The sequence below is a fragment of the Panthera pardus genome, unplaced genomic scaffold (assembly GCF_024362965.1).
Source record: "Panthera pardus isolate Hobbes unplaced genomic scaffold, ASM2436296v1 HiC_scaffold_17, whole genome shotgun sequence".
NCBI lineage: Eukaryota > Metazoa > Chordata > Mammalia > Carnivora > Felidae > Panthera > Panthera pardus.
Genome location: NW_026526732.1, coordinates 115,051,324 through 115,070,492, shown reverse-complemented (window position 1 = coordinate 115,070,492; position 19,169 = coordinate 115,051,324). Strand labels below are relative to the sequence as shown.

General features: G+C 44.8%; 1 protein-coding gene across 2 annotated transcripts in view; it reads left to right on the top strand.

The window, feature by feature from the left end:
- Positions 1 to 12,092, top strand: part of E2F3 (E2F transcription factor 3) — a 77,851-nt gene extending 65,759 nt beyond the window's left edge. Inside the window, exons 3-7 of one of the 2 annotated variants that reach the window (XM_019425252.2) lie at positions 63 to 264; positions 1,810 to 1,968; positions 4,976 to 5,090; positions 7,033 to 7,168; positions 8,439 to 12,092. In XM_019425252.2, the coding sequence (XP_019280797.2) occupies positions 63 to 264; positions 1,810 to 1,968; positions 4,976 to 5,090; positions 7,033 to 7,168; positions 8,439 to 8,701 (875 nt within the window). In that variant the 3' untranslated portion in view covers positions 8,702 to 12,092. Of the gene's footprint in view, positions 1 to 44; positions 265 to 1,809; positions 1,969 to 4,975; positions 5,091 to 7,032; positions 7,169 to 8,438 lie in introns of both variants that reach the window. The other variant, XM_019425251.2, reaches the window with a different exon arrangement.
- The last annotated feature ends 7,077 nt before the right edge of the window (positions 12,093 to 19,169 follow it).

Genomic DNA, 19,169 nt, shown 5'->3' with positions numbered 1-19,169 from the left:
CTGTCCCCCCACCCCCACCCGCTCGGCTTTTGTTTTTCTTTAAGCTCCAAAATCTCCCTCAGAAAAAACACGGTATGACACCTCCCTTGGTCTGCTCACCAAGAAGTTCATTCAGCTACTGAGCCAGTCCCCTGACGGGGTCTTGGATTTGAACAAGGCAGCGGAGGTACTGAAGGTGCAGAAGAGAAGGATCTATGACATCACCAACGTGCTGGAAGGCATCCACCTCATTAAGAAGAAGTCGAAAAACAACGTGCAGTGGATGTGAGTACGAGCCACGGGCCCCGGTCCCAGGTCTCACGTCCACGCCCACACTCCGTCTCCGCGGTCCCCTTCTCCCTGCCCCTCAAGCAGGTCCTTTGTCAGAAGTTCAGAGCCTCTTTGCACAGAGCCCTTCTCTTTAGATACTTTCAGAGACGAAAAGCCTGGTTAGCCTCAAGCCAGGGGATCCTGGGATTCAGTGGGGGGGGGCGGGGGGTGGGGGGGGCCTGCAGATGTCAAGGAAGATGCCGTTCATCTGCTGTGGCGATGCCCACGTGTGTGCTCCCGTGGCAAATCTAAAGGCTGCTCACGCGTGTCGTTGGCTCGTCTCTAACAGGCATTTGGAAGTGAACGACCGCTGTGTGTTAACACATCCGTGTGTATACACCATTGCCACATTATCCTTAGCCGTGGCTCGACCAGCAGGCCACCTCATTTTCTGAGTAAACTGAGGCAAGACTTAGTTGCCTCGGTTCCTTCTGGAAAGCAGGGATGTTAACACTTACCACCCACACGTGTGATTACACGTATGATCATGCCGCTCGTGAATTATTAGACGGGGCGCCTGAAGAGCCTCTATTTTAGAAGAAACTTTGAAAGCGTTGTGGGAAGGAACCAACCTCTTAGAGGGTAGCTTTGGAAAAATACTACCTCAGACACGCTAAGATGAGCGGGTAACTTTTTGTACTTTTTTGGGATTTTGTGACGACTCGGTGACCCATTTTGGCCTGTTGGGTAGTGGCCTTTGTTCTCCCATACAGCACACAGATCCGTTCCCTTAACCTCCTTTTCCTTGTCGGTGGTTGGTATAAGGCCCTCAGAAACTACCTAGGTCTTTTGTACTTTTCGGATGATATTTTGTTGAATTTTGAACCACTCCTCATCTTTTCTTTCAAATTTTTCTCGCTATGTCTCTCCATCCTTCTTCCCCCTCTCTTTCTCTTTCCCCCCAGGAGGCATGTGGCAGGGAGGAGGCCCTCCTTTCGCCCTTTGAATTGGAGGCTTCTGAAGAAACAGGCCTCCTCTGGAGAAAAGAAACCTGAAAATAGCAGTGTTGGATTTTGGGTTGTTGTGTTTTGTTGTTTTTTTTTTTTTTCCCCACTTAGTTTCTATGGTGTGAGAGGTGAAGGACGGTGTGGAGAAAAAAAAAATAGGTGTATAAATGCTCTGATTTTAACAATTGGCTAACAAGCAGCGTGACCTGTGTCAAGAGGAGACATTTAGGGCCGCCTGGGTGGCTCAGTCAGTTAAGCGTCCAACTTCAGCTCAGGTCATGATCTCACGGATCATGAGTTTGAACCCTGCGTTGGGCTCTGCACTGACAGCTCAGAGCTGGAGACTGGTTCGGATTCTGTGTCTCCCTGCCTCTGCTCCTCTCTCTCTCTCTCTCTCTCACTCTCTCTTTCTCTCCAAACTAAATAAACATTTTAAAAAATTAAAAAAAAAGAGGAGACATTTACTCAAAAGACCACTTCTCCCTTCCCTCCCTTCCACCCCCACCTCTGGTCCCCCCCAGCAGCCATGATGAGTCTGTGTTTCGGTTTCCAGGGGCTGCAGTCTGTCTGAGGACGGGGGCATGCTGGCCCAGTGTCAAGGCCTGTCGAAGGAAGTGACCGAGCTCAGCCAGGAGGAGAAGAAATTAGATGAGCTGATCCAAACCTGCACCCTGGACCTCAAACTGCTAACCGAGGATTCAGAGAATCAAAGATATCCTTTGTGTCACCTGTTCCTTGGGGGTTAGCGCCTTCTAGATTACATCGAGAGTTGACAGGCTGACTGTTAGGCACAGGTAGAATTTTACTCTGGTTTCACCCAAGTCCGTGTATATGTGTGTGTGTGTGTGTGTGTGTGTGTGTGTGTGTAAATCCACTTATCTTGGTTTTAGAACTCAGTATTTATGGAAAGATAGTCACTGGACAGTATCTTCTCCTATCTATTTTGATAGCTGGGTGGTGACTGGTTTGGGGGTTTTTTTTTTTGTTTTTTTAAGCATGTTATTTATGTGTGGTTGGGACATATGGACACACTCATAGCGTAAGGCAGCACTATTATAAGACACGTAAGGTGTCGGTGTTAATATTAATGACAACACCCAGCAGATTCATCTTTGGCTCCCCAGATTTCTGGTGGGCGTTAGCTGTCACTGTTGGGGTTCTCACATTCTATTTTCTTTTCATCAGATATTGGAGCGATCGGAATTTGTTGAATCTGGGCTACAGCCGAAGGAATAAAGAGAGTAGAGAAAAAGCACACTATAACTTCTCCCATGCGTTAATGCTGATTCATAGCACCAAGATTTCAGAAGCACCCCCCCTCCCCCCGCCCCACACCGCCCCCACCCCCACCCCCACCCCCGGCCCCAAGGCCTGCGACATCTCAATTTATCCATTCATCTACAGACATTAGTCTCTGGAAGTAAAATTTTTTAAAGCCAGTTCTTGTCAACTGGCTGACAATCTGTTGGCCATCATGGGAAAACTTACTGTTCATCATCCCCCCTTCCAGCAAGAAGGGAGCAAGTTTACTTCATTATGTTGACAAGAAGATCTTGCAATATTCTCAGTTTCTAGAAGAAGACAAAGCCAATGTTTTAAGACACCCCATCCCTAATCTGCGTTCCCCACTTGTGATCATTCCACATTACCCTTTATGGCTGATAAGCTTCCCCTTGGAGGGTGTGGGGACATACATTTTCCAATTCGGGCAGTATTTTGCTACTGTGATCGTTCGCTTTCTGTTGACCGAAAGATTCATCTTGTCAGCTGATGATTAGTGACATGGAGAAGAGGTGTGATGATTTGAACCCCCGGTGGTGGCCAGAGTGGGTTTATCAGGAAAGAACGCAGAATAACTCTAGTGGGGCTGCTTCCTTCATTGTTTAGTCGGGACCCCCGTGGAGGAAGAGACGGGGTGGTTGTCCGTGATTGACAGCCCTCTGCAATGTGTAGCTTACGGCATGGTCCCCTACATTAGCTTTCTCTGGGGCCATTGTTCCGGAAACTGAAAGCTTCCTTGCGGGGAGCTGCTAACCCAAAAAAGCAAATTCAGGAGGGAGCCACAGCGGAAGTACTTTTAAATTTGTAAGATTAGAAAATGTGTTTGCACAATTTATTTCAATTCGCCACTCAGTTCCGAATGTGGTACAGCTTGTTCACAAATGTGTTGAAACTTTCCTTCCTGCAGCATGTTGAGTAATTGTAGATGAGTTTTTAATAAGTTCTTGTCGCACAGCTTTTTTTGACAGTGGGCTGTGGAATAGGTACCTGGCTGTCAGTTCCCCCAGCGTTCTCGGTAAAAATTCACAACAGTCAGTTTGCTTCCTTGATGAAATAAATGGGGACCTAAGACCTGGACTCCCACGTGAGCTTGTCCCATCAAGCTCAGCACCGAATTAGCCGTTGTCTGAACCGTTCAGACTTAAAGAAGATAGTCTATGAAGATGCCCCTGAAAGTATATACAGATATGAAGTGAATGTGCTTTACTCTGCACAGCACGTTCCTTAGCTTCCTTCAATTTCTAATAAAAGTCCACTGTTCTAAGAGACATTTCCTCCTGGCTCTCTCAACCCTATTTCTGTATTAAACATGTCAGATCATTGACTCTATGTGCTGTATTACATTACCTGCAGAAAGGCCTTCATTGAGTTGTGATTTGCTGTTTTATCCTAGGCATTTTTTGTGGGCTAACATAAAAAATGCAACAGGCTAGAAGACATTGTACATTAATTATGTCACTCCGTGTGCCTCGTAGAAGAGAGCTACGTGAGTTCTTTTACTGCCGAGTAAGAACGTGTCTCTCTAGGCAAGCTTGCGTGAATACTTTTATCATGTAGTAAGTACCATATTCTTTCATGGTATCTTCTCAGGTTTGCCTGCCAGGGCACTCAAAAGAATTGTTCAGTGAGTAGAAGTCATTAGCAAGGGTACTGAAATACTGTTTGCTCTGTCTTCTAACGGCAGTGTTTCTCAAGTTTGTTCAGTGGCAGAGCCTTGGGAAGCTGCTTTTCTCCTCCTTGTGAACACTGAAATATTGACAGTTAATAATATCCTACAAAGGATGATTTTTGTAACAGAGAAATAATGACAGTCTTATCAATGGGCAGTGTATAATCACCCACAGCCCGGGTGCCCTTAAGAATACAGGCTGTCTGCCTGAGCAGTCTTCTGAATTCTTCCACCAAAAGATCTGTTTGCTACTCACTCATTCATTTGGGTGGCTGCTGACATTTGCTAATAGTCAAGCAGCAGATAGAAGTTACTGGAGTTTCAGAAAATATATGGGTATTAGAACTTACTTTTTTTTTCCCCCCTGTAAATTGGGAACTGCCATCACTCAGTTTGAGTGACAGAACACTTTTCACTGAAGTGTATAGAATGTCTGTGCTCCAGAGGAACCTGGCTAGGAAATCCCTGAACAAATTGGGTTTTGGTTTTCTTTGGATAGTTTAACTATTCCGTTTCTGTGTTTGATATTTTAAGTAGCCATGGGCTTTTTAGAAATGGGCAGGAAAAAGCTGTGTATTTGTCTTGTGTAGAATATCAACCAGAAGATTCACAGGAGATCCCATATATTTAAAGATCTAGACGGAGATGCTGATATATTCTTCCAAGTCATAAAAATACTTTATAAAATTTTTCCTTGCATCTGTTCTTTTGTCTTCTAAATGGTTACATCTGAGGCAATTCACTGGAAGATTTCCTTAACACTCCCTACGTTAGCTTACGTTACATATCAAGATATTCGAAAAATTAGTGGCCTTAAAGACCAAACTGTTATAGTTGTCAAAGCCCCTCCAGAAACAAGACTTGAAGTGCCTGACCCAATAGAGGTAAGGAGATAACATCTTTGTTCATCTGCAGAGATCTTTCTGGAATGCTTGAAGTTAAGGAATCGTGGAGTCATGGACAAAGGGTGTATCCTCTGAAAAACTGGATACTTCTTTCCCATCTATTTTACTTAGCCCGAACTTTAAAAAACATTTCAGGGGCACTTGGGTGGCTAGTCGGTTAAGTGTCTGACTTCGGCTCAGGCCACGATCTCACAGCTCGTGGGTTCAAGCCCCGCGTCGGGCTCTGTGCTGACAGCTCAGAGCCCGGAGACTGCTTTGGATTCTGTGTCTTGTCTGTCTGCCCCTCCTCCACTCATGCTCTGTCTCATTCTGTCTCTCAAAAATAAATAAATGTAAATAAAAAAAAAATAAAAAACATTTCAACAGTTCATTATGCATGGAGTCCCCCAGAAATCAAATTTAACATAGCAGCACTGAACTTGGTGTATGGCTCCCTGTCCCTCTTGTACTTTTTGTTTCTCTATCATCTGGTGGTTCTGACTGATTTGAACCATTGGGGAATTTTATGTTGATTGCCCTGGACCCCCAGGAGTAGAGGCATAAATGCTTTAATGTATCTCCCCAATTAAAAAAAAAAAAGTAACCCCCCAACATATCTTAGCACATTTTCAGAATTTATCTTTTATAACATGTTTACTTTTAAGAAATCACATAAGGCTGTGGCTGAATTGATAGACTAGAATATTAGAAGAAAGTAGGGAGCATGTTTTTCTGATTGGTTTCAGATAATCTTCACTAATATAGGCCTGGACTGTAACTATAAGATAAAGAAATGTAGCAAAAAGGAAATGCATAGAAAATAAGAGAATGAAATTTGCAAGCTCCCATCTAGGGTACAGTTCTCACCTTAAATGATATTAATAGCTCTGTGACCCAGATGAAGAAGAATTTTAGATATTAGTGTGCCGTATTCTCTTATTAAACTCTGCTCCTATCACGTAAGAATGCTATTCATCCAGTGGTTATTAAAGTTCACATGAAAAAGCCCTGCCAGGGGCGCCTGGGTGGCTCAGTCGGTTAAGAGTCCGACTTCAGCTCAGGTCATGATCTCGCGGTCCGTGAGTTCGAGCCCCGCGTCGGGCTCTGTGCTGACCACTCAGAGCCTGGAGCCTGTTTCAGATTCTGTGTCTCCCTCTCTCTGACCCTGCCCCGTTCATGCTCTGTCTCTCTCTGTCTCAAAAATAAATAAACGTTAAAAAAAAGAAAAAGCCCTGCCATATAGGAAAAACAACATGGAAATACTGTCTATGGAATATTTAAAAGACCTTTTAATAGTTTGCATAGAAGCAATATATTTAAAGAACACAGTTCACCTCCTCTAGGGCAGGGGTCAGCAAACTTTTTCTTTATAAAGGATCAGGCAGTAGGGCGTCCGACTTCAGCTCAGGTCATGATCTCACAGTTCGTGAGTTCGAGCCCCACGTTGGGCTTTGTGCTGACAGCTCAGAGCCTGGAGCCTGTGTACCCCCGCCCCCCCCGCCCCCCCGCCCCTTCCGCACTCATGCTCTGTCTCTGTTTCTCAAAAGTGAGTAAACGTTAAAAAAAAAAAAAAAGGTTAAAGGACCAGGCAGTAAATATTTTTGGACTTGTGAGCCATAAGTCTCTGTTGGGACAACTCAACTGCACAACTCTGCCATTATGATAGTATGAGGGAAAAAAAAAAAAAAAAAGCCAGAGGCAATCCATAAACCGTGGGAATGGGCATGATTCTATGCCAATAAAACTTTATTTACAAAGCCAGTTGATGGGCTGGATTTGGCCTTCGGGCTGCAGTTTGCTGGCCCCTGCTTTTGATCGGAGTGGGCTACCAGTGAAGAAGCAAAATAAAGAATGAAAATTACCCTTACTTTCCATTTTTAGATGATAATTACTGTAGCTTTCATTTTTCAGTTTGGACTTTTCTCACTTCTTCTGTTTATAGAGCCTACAAATACATTTGGCAAGTACCCAAGGGCCCATTGAGGTATATTTGTGTCCAGAAGAGACAGAAACACACAGTCCAATGAAAACAAACAACCAAGACCACAATGGGAATATCCCGAAACCCCCTTCCAAAGGTAAAAATCCAGCTTTTTCATTTGGAAACTATGTTAAAAATGAAGGTCGTTGGAAGGATCCTGTGTCAGAACCACACGTCTAGGCAAGAAATGAAAACTTTTGTTATTAAACGTTATTAAGGTAATTTTTTTTTAAGGCATTGGGACTGGTTACAGAATAAAATAATGATCTTGAGCAAATGACTCCTCCACCCTCGGATGGAGTCCCTCAGGCTTTTGCAATCAGCGGAAACCATTTGCTTAGTGTTTTAGAAAACCAACTCAAGTGCGGAGTGAAGCTGTGAGCTGTTGGGGTGAATCATCAGCGACACTGAAAGGCAACAAGTTTGGAGAGAAAAGCCTTTTGTCGACAGAAGTTGTAACTGAATTTCCACCCTCCCTCCCCGACCCCAGTGTGATGGGGACAAGACATGGGAGGAATAACCCCGGGGGGAGTCTAAGTGCTCCCCTCTTTTCAGTTTCAGACTGGGGGACGTGTATTTAATTTTTCTTCCTACCGTTTCCCAGTATAGCAGCAAGAATAGGAGTGATTTACGTGAATAGGTTCTGATCTAATACTGAGCAAAAAACAAAAAACACAGCCCCTCAGATGGTAAAACGAAAGACCCCCCCCCCCTTCAAAGAGGATATGTCTTATTACATGTGTTTTTAGAGGTATCTTTAAAAGGTAGTTGAAAAAAGGCTAAGTTAAAATCAGTGAGCCCTACTAGGAAGCCAGTGTTTCACTATTGATATTTTGTTTTGTTTTTCCTTTAAATAGTGACTAACTGGGGGCACCTGGGTGGCTGAGTCCGTTGAGCATCCGATGACTCTTGATTTTGGTTCAGGTCATGGTCCCAGGGTCGTGGGATCAAGCCCTGCATCGGGCTTCATGCTATGATGCGTGTGGAGTCTGCTTAAGATTCTGTCTCTCTCCCTCTGCCCCTCTCACCCACTCAAGATCTCTCCCTCTCAATAAATAAATAGTGACTAACTGATAGCAGAACAAAGTGTTGGAACTTGTTAGCCTGTAATCTTTGAAATGGTTTGTAGTCTTGTTTGCTAACAGTGGACGTTTCAAAAGATGAATGAGTTAGACCAGAACAGAGAAAGGCAGCCCGTCCCTGTGAACAGTTAGCACGAGATGGTCTGGACCGCAGTGTCGTTCTGATCAACCTTAGCAGAGGGCGCATGCTCTTATAACAGTGACGTGCATATTCTTCTAAAAAGTCGATTCGATTTGCTCCTAATTTATTTTTCTGTTTCCCCCATTTCTTTTTTCCCCTTTCAGACTTGGCTTCAACCAACTCAGGACATAGCGATTGTTCAATTTCTATGGCGAACCTTTCTCCTTTGGCCTCCCCAGCCAACCTCTTACAGCAGACTGAGGACCAAATTCCTTCCAACCTGGAAGGACCATTTGTGAACTTACTGCCCCCCCTGCTCCAAGAAGACTATCTCCTAAGCCTTGGGGAGGAAGAAGGCATCAGCGATCTCTTCGATGCTTACGATTTGGAAAAGCTCCCACTGGTGGAAGATTTTATGTGTAGTTGATTATGCATTGTGTGAACTCCCCTTATAAACCAATATTTTTTTATTATGGAACCAGAACATCTGTCATGCAGTGTTGTCCCTTCCTGCCTTCTTCCTCCGAGATAGTATCATGAAGTAAACTACAAACTTCAGAACAAAGCTGACATTTTAATGAATTTAAAAAAAAAATTTTTTTTTTTTTCGTTTATTTGTCTAAACGCACAGTCGCAGGCGCCCTTGGGAAAGCCCTGCTTTGCCCCAGGCTCCAAAATCTCCTGGATGAGTCAGCAAGTGAGAAAATGTGCAATCAGGTGTCTCTCACCCGTATTTTTCTTCCCCCACCCCCTTCCCGGATTGGCTTGCTGTCCCTGATGGATGGGCTGTCGAATGGGGTCTGGCCACCTGGCCCACTCGAAAACAGCAATCTTCCTTAATAGCATTTCAAGCCGTGCCTTCTCCGCAGAATGCATGTCTTTGGGGTCTGCTAATATGGAACGGAACGGCAGGAACTGTAAACTTGAAGTCATGCAAAAAGTATGAAATGGATTTCTTCAGCTCTTCTTAGGAATATTTAAATTACTGTCATAATTCAGTGTAAGCTATGGACCGCGTGTCCCGCCAGGAGGTCGAGAGAACCCGCACAGCCTTTCGGATGAAGAACTCTGTTTTCTACTATCTGTTGCAGATACAGAAGAACCATAGCGTTCTGCCACTCGAAGCTGTTGTGGATTTTCCTGACTCCGTTAACCACTCCCAGTCCCCCGCCCCCAACGTATTTGTCAGTTTAAAGTTGATTTGTAGCAAATGCTCACTTAGAAGTCCTTTGTGGATTGTTTTAGGCTTTTAAAAAAAAATTTTTTTTTTAGCCGCCATTGAAGCATTCCTGTGGCACCCATCACCATTTCAATTTAATTGTTTACTTTGAAACGGTTTTTTGCTCATTGGAATGATTTAAGCAGAGGTAGAGAACCTCTACTGATCAGAGCATCTAGACGCGTGGGACTGCAGGTGTAACAGCTTTGGCAAGAAGCACCAACCCCTTCTTGCTTCCCTTCCTGGGAGCGAGGGGGTCCTGGGGCTCGCGGACACCGGTGGCCCATGCGAGAGGAGAACCAGGTCAGATGACAGAGCAAGTCCCAGGGAGCCGCAGGTGTGGATCCCTCCGTCCTCGGGCTTCCCTCCTTCCCCCCACCTCCCCGGGCCCCGAGAGTGGGGCAAGGGCTCTCTTACACTGCACTCAGGGAGACCACTTCTCAGGATGGGGTCAGATGGAGAGGCCTCCGGGGACAAAGACATCCCCGCCGTGTGAGTGGCATTCTGTGGGCATTCACTTAACGCTGGCGAGACCGGGGCACCCCCCCCCCCCCCCCACTGCCCAGGGGGGCTGCAGTCGTCCTGGCCAGAGCCCGGTCCCCTTCCTCCACGAAGGAGTAAAGTTGAACCAAGGGAAGCCGGGAGGTGGGAAAAGAAGCGATAGAATGCCGGGGCGCCTCCCACTTTACTCTTCGGGGATGGTGTCCCCCAGTTGCTGGAGGCTTCGTGTCAGCCGCACATCCTCCCAGGTACGTCCAAGAATGGCTTTCCCCGTGGGCCCCGGGAGCGAGCCTTCTCCCCCCCCACCCCACCCCCCCCCCCCCGGGGCAGGTGGCCTGGTACCTCAGATCCATTCCTTGGATACTGAAGACTGCAGGAATGAGGGAGTCACATAAGAAACAAACAGAAAACAAAAACCTCAAGATGAAACAAACGGTTAAATTGAAATGCTCTGTGCCTGACGCAGCAGCACTCGATTCCTGTGTTGAACCGAATCGAGAACATCCCTTGGGAAAAACACAAAACAAGACAAAACAAAACAAAAAACCACGAAAGCCCCCAGCCAGTTTACTCTAGGTAGATTTCCACAATATGCAAAGTGGTGGTGGGGTCAAAACAAATGACACCAGCACTTTAAACTCTTTGTGTGGGTATGCGTGGGTGTATGTTTGGGAAGGCAAACAAAGGTGCAGATTATCCTCGTTTTTTCTTCCTCGGCCTCCGTCCCCAGCCTCCTCCCTCACACACACTGGATTTGGTACAAATAGCGGTGTGGTCCGTGATGAAGCCTTGGGGTGGGGGAGGGAGGGGGAGCTTTGTGTCAAGTGCCTACTGGAAATGCACTGTGGGGTGTTTTCCTGTATGGGAAACCGTTTATGCCAAGCTTTCCCCCATTTCCCATATTTATCTCATCTGGTTAGCTGCCTCTGCTCCCAGCTTTGTCTCATTCTCTTTGCCAGCTGCACAAAGCTGATTTTTTTCCAAAGTCTAAAGACTGAGCTCACCTGGCTAGGTTGCTGTGTGTTCTGTTGACTTTCTCGCGAAGCCTTTGCGTGATGTAATAATGCCGTATTTATTGTTTTTAAAAGAGAAAGGAATACTAATAAGTCTTAAAGAGTTCCTTCACGCGTAAGATTTTTTTTTTTCCCCCAGTTAGTGGGCTTAACTGGTGTACCTTAATTAGATGTCCGTGCTGTGTTCCATTTGCATTAGTCCTTTTCTTTCTGAGGTAGTATCTGGCGTACCCAGCGGGTTAGTACTACGGTATTTGTGTTACTTTAAGTACTAAGTCTGCAGGTTTTCTGGTACCATTGAGTTGCTGCTATTAACGCTCACACATGAAATGGCTGAAAGTTACAAGTGTGCAAATTATGACTGCGTGAGCCTTACAAAATAAAGTGTATAAAGGGCAACACATGAGCTGTCAAACAGTGTTAGGTGTGTGTTCATATGTACAGATCTGTGCATAGCGGTCGTTTTATTTAAGTTGATATGTAGTCTACTCACATTTTCATTATCTAGCAATTTTGTACAAAAAAAAAATAGCAATTAATTTGTAAACACTGCCAGAGTATTTTCTAGCTGGTTTGTAATTTTTTAAGAGTGTCATATTGCGTTTTCGTTTTTCGTCGTGGTTTCTGTTTCCGTTTTCGTTGTTTTCAGTGTAGATCTGTAAATAAAACTGCAGTATTTAAAGCTTTATCTTTCAGGAAAAAGAGAGTAAGAACTCGAGGAGTGCATGACAGTCTGTGTGTGAGAGGAAGGGTCTGAAGGAAGATGGCTTTGCAGTGGTATGGCAAGTCCGATTGTGGGAATTTCTTTTCCTACGGGGTACGTGATTTTGTCGAAAGGAAGTATCTCTCCCACAATTGGGAGTAGGCAAACTACTAATCAGTTTAGCTTCGTGTTGTATGCTAGTTTAAAAAAGAAAATATGTAATATAATGTAAAAAAAAAAAAAAGCTTTTATGACGGATTTTGTAAATAGATTTGTTACAGGGTAAACCTGTTCTCTAGCTGTGATCTTACCACTTCAAATGGGTGTAATTTGAATAAATTTTGTATGGTAAAGGATCAATAAAATGATTTTTTTTTTAAGAGTTCAGACTTGTAAATGGCTTTTCTTCATACCATCTCATGTTCCTATATTAACTTCATTTTTGGGGATGCACTTTAACAAGGGGAAAGGTTGCCCAGAAGCTGAAGAACGTCACATGCCTTACCCTTTATTTGGGACTTGGGGAACACGGGACATCCTTTTCGAGCACCTGTGGTGTGCTTAGCACTTAGAACATGCTGTCCCTCTGGCCACCTGCAAAAACCACTTCCAGATATTGAAGGATTTTTACACTATGGGACAAGTCCAGTTTTATTCATCATAACAAGTATGAAGCCAAAAGATTTTAATTCTCAAGATGGATAATTACCTCCCTTGTCCAAGATTCTGTATCTCTTGTAATACTGCCTAGGAGCAGGTTAGGAATTTTGGATGGCCATCTTATTATTTTTTTTTAATACTTATTTTTGAGAGAGAGAAGGAGACCCAGAATCCGAAGCAGGCTCCGGGCTCTGAGCTGTCAGCACAGAGCCCGACGTGGGGCTTGGACCCACAAACGGCGAGATCAAGACCCGAGCCGATGTCGGACGCTTAACTGACTGAAACACCCAGGCGCCCCATCTCATACTCTTCATGCTCAGCTTATCATCTAAACTCCCAAACTGTTGTGTATGGTACATATACACATGCAATCAGTCCATCAATACACAAGGGTATAAAGTTCAAAAACAAAACCATTCCTGCCCCTTCCCCCAACCTATTCACCCTAGAGGAAACCACAATTCTCAGTTTTCTGATGCATATCCCTCCGGTTGCTTCCCAGGCAGATATACGTGGGTGTGCACGTGCATGTGTATTTTAACATAAATCCTGCCACGTACCCTCATCTGCAGCTCCTGCCGTGTCCTTGCTGTAAATTCAGCCACCTTTCCAAGTTTGTACTTACAGACCACGTTCGCTCTCTTCAAAGCCTGCATAGCATTCCAGTGGTTAAGAGTGTATTTAATAATTTTGTTTACCTAGGTAATTTTTTAAATTTTCATTTGTTTGTTTGTTTGTTTGTGTATTTATTTTTAAATCGACATCCAAGTTAAGTCTGCAGGTTTTCTGGTACCACGGAGTTGCTGCTGTTAATGCTCACACATGAAAAAGCTAAAAGTCACAAGTGTGCATATGATGACTGCAACAATGATTTCAGGGGTAGATTCCGGTGATTCATCCCCTACATAGAACACCCAGGGCTCATCCCAACAAGCGTCCTTAATGCACCTTACCCATTTAGCCCATCCCCCCACCCCTCTAGCAACCCTCAGCGCATTCTCTGTGTTTAAGAGGCTCTTATGTTTTGTCCCCCTCCCTGGTTTTGTATTATTTTTGCTTTCTTTCCCCGATGTTCATCTGTTTTGTATCTTAAATTCCACATATGAGTGAAGTCATATGATTTGTCTTTCTCTGACTAATTTCACTTAGCATAATCACCTAGGTAATTTTCTATTTGGGAGATTTGTGTTCATTTTGCTATAAAGAATAACATGTAAGTTTTATTGAGTACTTACATTATGCCAGGTACAATTTTTTTTAATGTGGTAAAATACACATAACACAAAATTTAACATTGGTGACATTTGTACATTTACAGTCTTGTGCAGTGAGTTCCAGAACATTTTCAACATCCCAAAAGGAAACCCCATACCCGTTACCAAACCCCATAGCCCTACTCCCAACCCCCGGCAACCTCTCATCTGCTTTCTGTCTGCACGCATTGGCCTGTTCTGGATATTTCCTATAAATGGAATCCTACAATAAATGACCTTTCGGGTCTGCCTTTTTTCACTTAGCACAATGTCCTCAAGGTTCCTCCGTGTTCAAGCCCTTGTCGTTACTTTCCTTTTATGCTTGAGTAATGTTCCGTCGTGTGGATATGCCACATTTTGTTTATCCATTCATCAGTTAATGGACATTTGGGTTGTTTCTACCTTTTGGCTATTGGAATGCCAGATACTATTTTAAGTGCTTTCTATGAGTGCTCTATGTTTTCTCAAAGCATACATCACTAGCTAAAGTATGTATCTGTTATTTCTCCACTTCTAGAATGTAAGCTCAGTGAGGAGAGGAACTTCATGTTGTTCTCTGCTGTGCCCCCAGTTCCTAGAAGAGCGACTGACATATAGTAAGCACCTAAACCATATATGAGTGAGTTATTCCTATTTTGCAGATGAGTCTGGGGTTTAAAAATGTCACAGGGGCGCCTGGGGGCTCAAGTCAGTTGAGCATCCAACTTCAGCTCAGGTCATGATCTCACGGTTTGTGAGTTCGAGCCCCCGCATCAGGCTCGCTGCTCTTGGTTCAGACCCCACCCAGGGTCCTCTGACCCACCCCTCACCCCCACCGCACCCCCACCCCTGCTCTCTGCCCTTTCCCTGCTCTCGTGCTCTTTCTCTCTCTCCCTCAAAAATAAATAAACATTTAAAATATCTAAAGAAATAGGGGCGCCTGGGTGGCTCAGTCAGTTGGGCGACCGACTTCGGCTCAGGTCATGATCTCGAGGTCTGTGAGTTCGAGCCCTGCGTCCGGCTCTGTGCTGACGGCTCAGAGCCTGGAGCCTGCTTCGGATTCTGTCTTCCTCTCTCTCTCTGCCCCTCCTCCGCTCATGCTCTCTCTCTCTCTCTCTCTCTCTGTCAAAAATAAATAAAACATTAAATTTTTTTTAATCTAAAGAAATAAAAATGATACAAACAAAACAAACACGAAGAGCCCAAAGACAAGGCAGTGTTGTGGTGAGCTTTTCATCTGTGCTGTCTGTCCTCTTTTTCCTCATTTTGTACCTTGTACTGGACTCCTTTTTTCCCCCCACATTTTTGCATTTCATCTTCTTTAGTTCTTGAGTCCCATTTTCCCAGTTTGGTTGTCTGACCTGTCATCCACCATAGCTGCTACCCTACCCAAGCGCCTCCACATTTGCTCAGCAGCTACTCTGTACTCGAGCCAGTGGTAGAAGCTGAACAAAATGATACAGAGATATAGTCCTTCCTCCGGGTGAACTGTTGAAGGCAGGGGTAGAGGATCTAGGGAATAAAAGAAGAATTGCCTGTACATAAAAGCAGTTGAAAAAATGTAGACAAGATACAACTAAATCAATTGCGTAGGGCTACATCCTTTTTTTTTTTTTTAATTATTTTACTTTAATGTTTATTTATTTTTGACAGAGAGAGAGAGAGACAGAGCATGAACAGGGGAAGGGCAGAGAGACAGGGAGACCCAGAATCCAAAACAGGCTCCAGGCTCAGAGCTGTCAGCATAGAACCCGATGCGGGGCTCGAACTCCCAGACCACGAGATCATGACCTGAGCTGAAGTTGGACACTCAACCAACTGAGCCACCCAGGCGCCCAGGGCTATGTCATTTTAAAAGGTGAATATAGGGGCACCTGGGTGGCTCAGTTAGTTGGTTGAGCGTCCAACCCTTGATTTCAGCTCAGGTCATGATCGTGGGGTGGGGCGATCCAGCCCCATGTCAGGCTCTGTGCTGAATGTGGAGACTGCTTAAGATTCTCTCTCTCCCGGGGCACCTGGGTGGCTCAGTCGGTTAAGCAGCCGACTTCGGCTCAGGTCATGATCTCGCGGTCCGTGAGTTCGAGCCCCACGTCGGGCTCTGTGCTGACGGCTCAGAGCCTGGAGCCTGTTTCGGATTCTGTGTCTCCCTCTCTCTGACCCTCCCCCGTTCATGTTCTGTCTCTCTGTCTCAAAAATAAATAAACGTTAAAAAAAAAAATTAAAAAAAAAAAAAGATTCTCTCTCTCCCTCTTTCTGCCCCTCTCCCCCACTTGTGCTCTCTCTCTCTCTCTCTCTCTCTCTCTCTCTGAAATAAAATAATAAAAGAATAGAATAGAATAAAATAAAATGGTGAGTATAGGGCTGGGATGTGTAAATATAATTCACAACCTTGTCTGAATATTGTTTTAGAAATGGAGTGTCCTCAAGAGAATTTAGAAGCCAGTCTCGGCAATATTAAGAGATAAAAAAATAACAGAAAAGCTCATTGCATTCCCTCATACAGTGTGTCCATGAAATCATTCATTGATTCATTTAGTCACAAAGGATGCCAGGTGCTGTTGTAGTTTCTGGAGTCCAAATAGAAAAAGGCATAGTTCCTATCCGCAAGAGGAAGCTTAGAGTCTGGTTGGGGAAGAAACATGTTTTAGCCGGAAGTAAACAGTGGGGGCCAGATATTAAATAAGCAATTTTTCTTTCTTCTTTTTCAAAACTTTTTTAATGTTTATTTATTTTTGAGAGAGAGATGGAGCGTGAATGGGGGAGGGGCAGAGAGAGAGGGAGACACAGAATCCGAAGCAGGTTCCAGGCCCCGAGCTGTCAGCACAGAGCCCCATGTGGGGCTCGAACTCAAAGACCGTGAGATCATGACCTGAGCCAAAGTCAGACGCTCAACTGACTGAGCCACCCAGGCGTCCCAAGCCACGTTTCTTTCTGAAGCCATATTTGAAAGACTGGGAACAGCAGGTGATTAGAGGCAGAAACAGAAATGGAGGGAGGCCGCAGCCTTCCTACCCACTAGCTTTATCAAACAAGATTCTGACCTGGGTAGTGTGGAGCCAATCCCCAGTCCCGGGCCCGTGCCCGTGCATGTAGGTGCAAGAGGGGTTGTAGAAGATTGCCCAGGTAAGCATGACTCAAACGTGAATAAACCAATGGATTCATTTTCTAGGATCTCGGGAACTGGGGAGCCTCCACATAGACCTGGACTGCAACCCCGATATCATGAAGGAAAACGCCAAGTTTAAACGGTAGGTCGGGTACTGAGACCTTTAGTGAGAACTCGTGCGCTGGCTATTGAGAATGCGTCCGCCAGGAGTCCGTGAGGAGTTAAAAGAAGTAGCACGTGTAGCTGCCAGTTGGGATGATCTAGAGAATGCACAAAGAAGGCTTTTCATTGTGCCTTTAAGTCCACGATGGGATGGCTGAAAGACAGCGATTTATGAAACTATTCTGAAATGTCTGCAACCCTAAAAATTACAATTATGCTTTTCGTGTCTGTGAAGAGTACTGTCGAAAAGTTCTGGAGTGCCTTATGTGGCAGTGTCTGCGAAGGGCTGTGGAAAACAGGGGGATCAAAGTCCCGCGTTACCAGGAGTGTGGCTCAGGAACAAACACTAGAAACGCCAACAGTGCTTCCTTTGGGAGGTTTTAGGACTTGGGTATATACCGCGTAACTGGACGGTTGGAACTAGTTCTCGGGGAGACCGTGGCGGTGTCTTCTCTTTCCTACACCCCCTTCAGGGATTGCCTGCATACAAGCCGGCAACGCAGAAACATGGGTATTAGAACCCAGGGAGTTAAGAGGCACAAAGCAAACCACTAATCGAGCCCGTGTTTTTCAAGTCAGACAAAGCCGCGTCAACTGGTGATGATAAGATCACAGAATTTGAGCTGGAAGGCCACCCCATAGCAAGGAGCTGCTTTCATCATGTGACGGTTTAGCGATCAATTCTTTTCTCATCATCAAAAAAAAAAAAAAAAAAGTCTCCAGAATCCTAATCCAACACTCTCTCTGCTATATCCATAAGGTTTCTCAGTTCTCAGACACGCACAACGGAAATCTGCCTCTTCCTAGTTTTAGCCCTGGAACTGGAGCCCAGCTGTCATGGTTAATTCATCATTTTGAATTAACATAGCTTCTAGAAGTTCCCCATCCAGACTGTCCACTAGCAGCGTAATCTCTTCTACTCTTCCACACCACATTTCAGAGGCGGCCGCTTCTACATAGGAGGTTCCGTTTCCCCCTGGAAAGACTCAGTCATCTCTTCCTGTGCAGACCGCTTTTCAGCTTCAGAAGGCTTTCAGATGGCTTTTTCCCCATAAGCAAAGTCAGGGACATTTGCCTCAGCTGAAGCCTAAATTATGCTACGTATTCCATCCCTGCATAGTCCTCAGCACTGTACAGGGCTTTGTAGTTTACAAAGCATTTTCATATGCCTTGTCTGTTCGTCTAAAGCCATTTGTAACTGATGCCAACAACTCCAGAAGTCACTTATCAAGCTAAAAATGTCGGAACAGTATACGGGCAGTGATGGAAAGCGAGGAAGAAAAGCGTTTAGCTGTAAGCCACACTCTGGAGCCCCAAAGAGCAAGAAAGAATACTGTTGTTCCACAGGAGTGACCTGAAATAATGACATTAGTAAATAGAAATTAAACCATGCCAGCAAAGAGATCATGTTTAAGGGGATTAGGACTGAGAATGGAGGTTGTGTGTATTCAGAAATGGAAGGAAGCAGGACACCCAAGATGCTTGGAAAGAGCCAGAGCTGAATTCTGTCCTTGGCAAGAAACCAAAGAATGGGTGTTCCTTTGGTCAAAGAGAAGACCATCTTTGTTGACTTTGCAATTGGGTATCTGTTAAGGGGATAAAATGAGTGCTGAAGACAAGGGCAGGCACAGGGCTGTACCAAAGGAAAGGAGAAAGTAGACAGTGTGGAGATAATTCTATTACCTGGTCCTGGGGAGGAAATAAACCAGCAAGTGGGGGCAAAAATCAGTCATAAGGGCAGAACAAAAAACTGGATAGGACTTTTGCCCTGGCAATATGGCAGACTAGATAGCCAGGAAAGCCTCCTGTTAGAAAACATCAAGATTGCATAGAAAAAAAAAAAATTATGTTGTTGTTTTGCTGAGATTACGGGAAATTCCCAATGGCCAGAAGAATAAAAAAGAAAACTGAGCAGAAAAGAAAGATTGAAGAACACGCACAGGGGACGACAGGTGTGCCTGAAGACAGACAGCGCTTTAATTGCCAATATTGGTGCTGCAAATGAGGGCAAGAAGTCTTGGGCCAACAGAGAAAGAATGAAGTATTGAACCTCAGACTGCCAGATTAAGCCAGAGAAATTGGAGGAAGGCTCTAATGCTTCAGGTGATAGTCATCTCCCTGGCTTTCAGCAGAGCAAAATCTCTCTGGACGGGTCTTTCACGGAGGACCACAGACTTGATGCTCCCACCAGGAGCTCACAGTCAAAGATCATTGAATACATAAGGAGACTAACCAGCATCAGTAGCAGAAGCAGCAATGATCAGATTTAGACCTCAAAGGTACCGAATATAAAATGAAT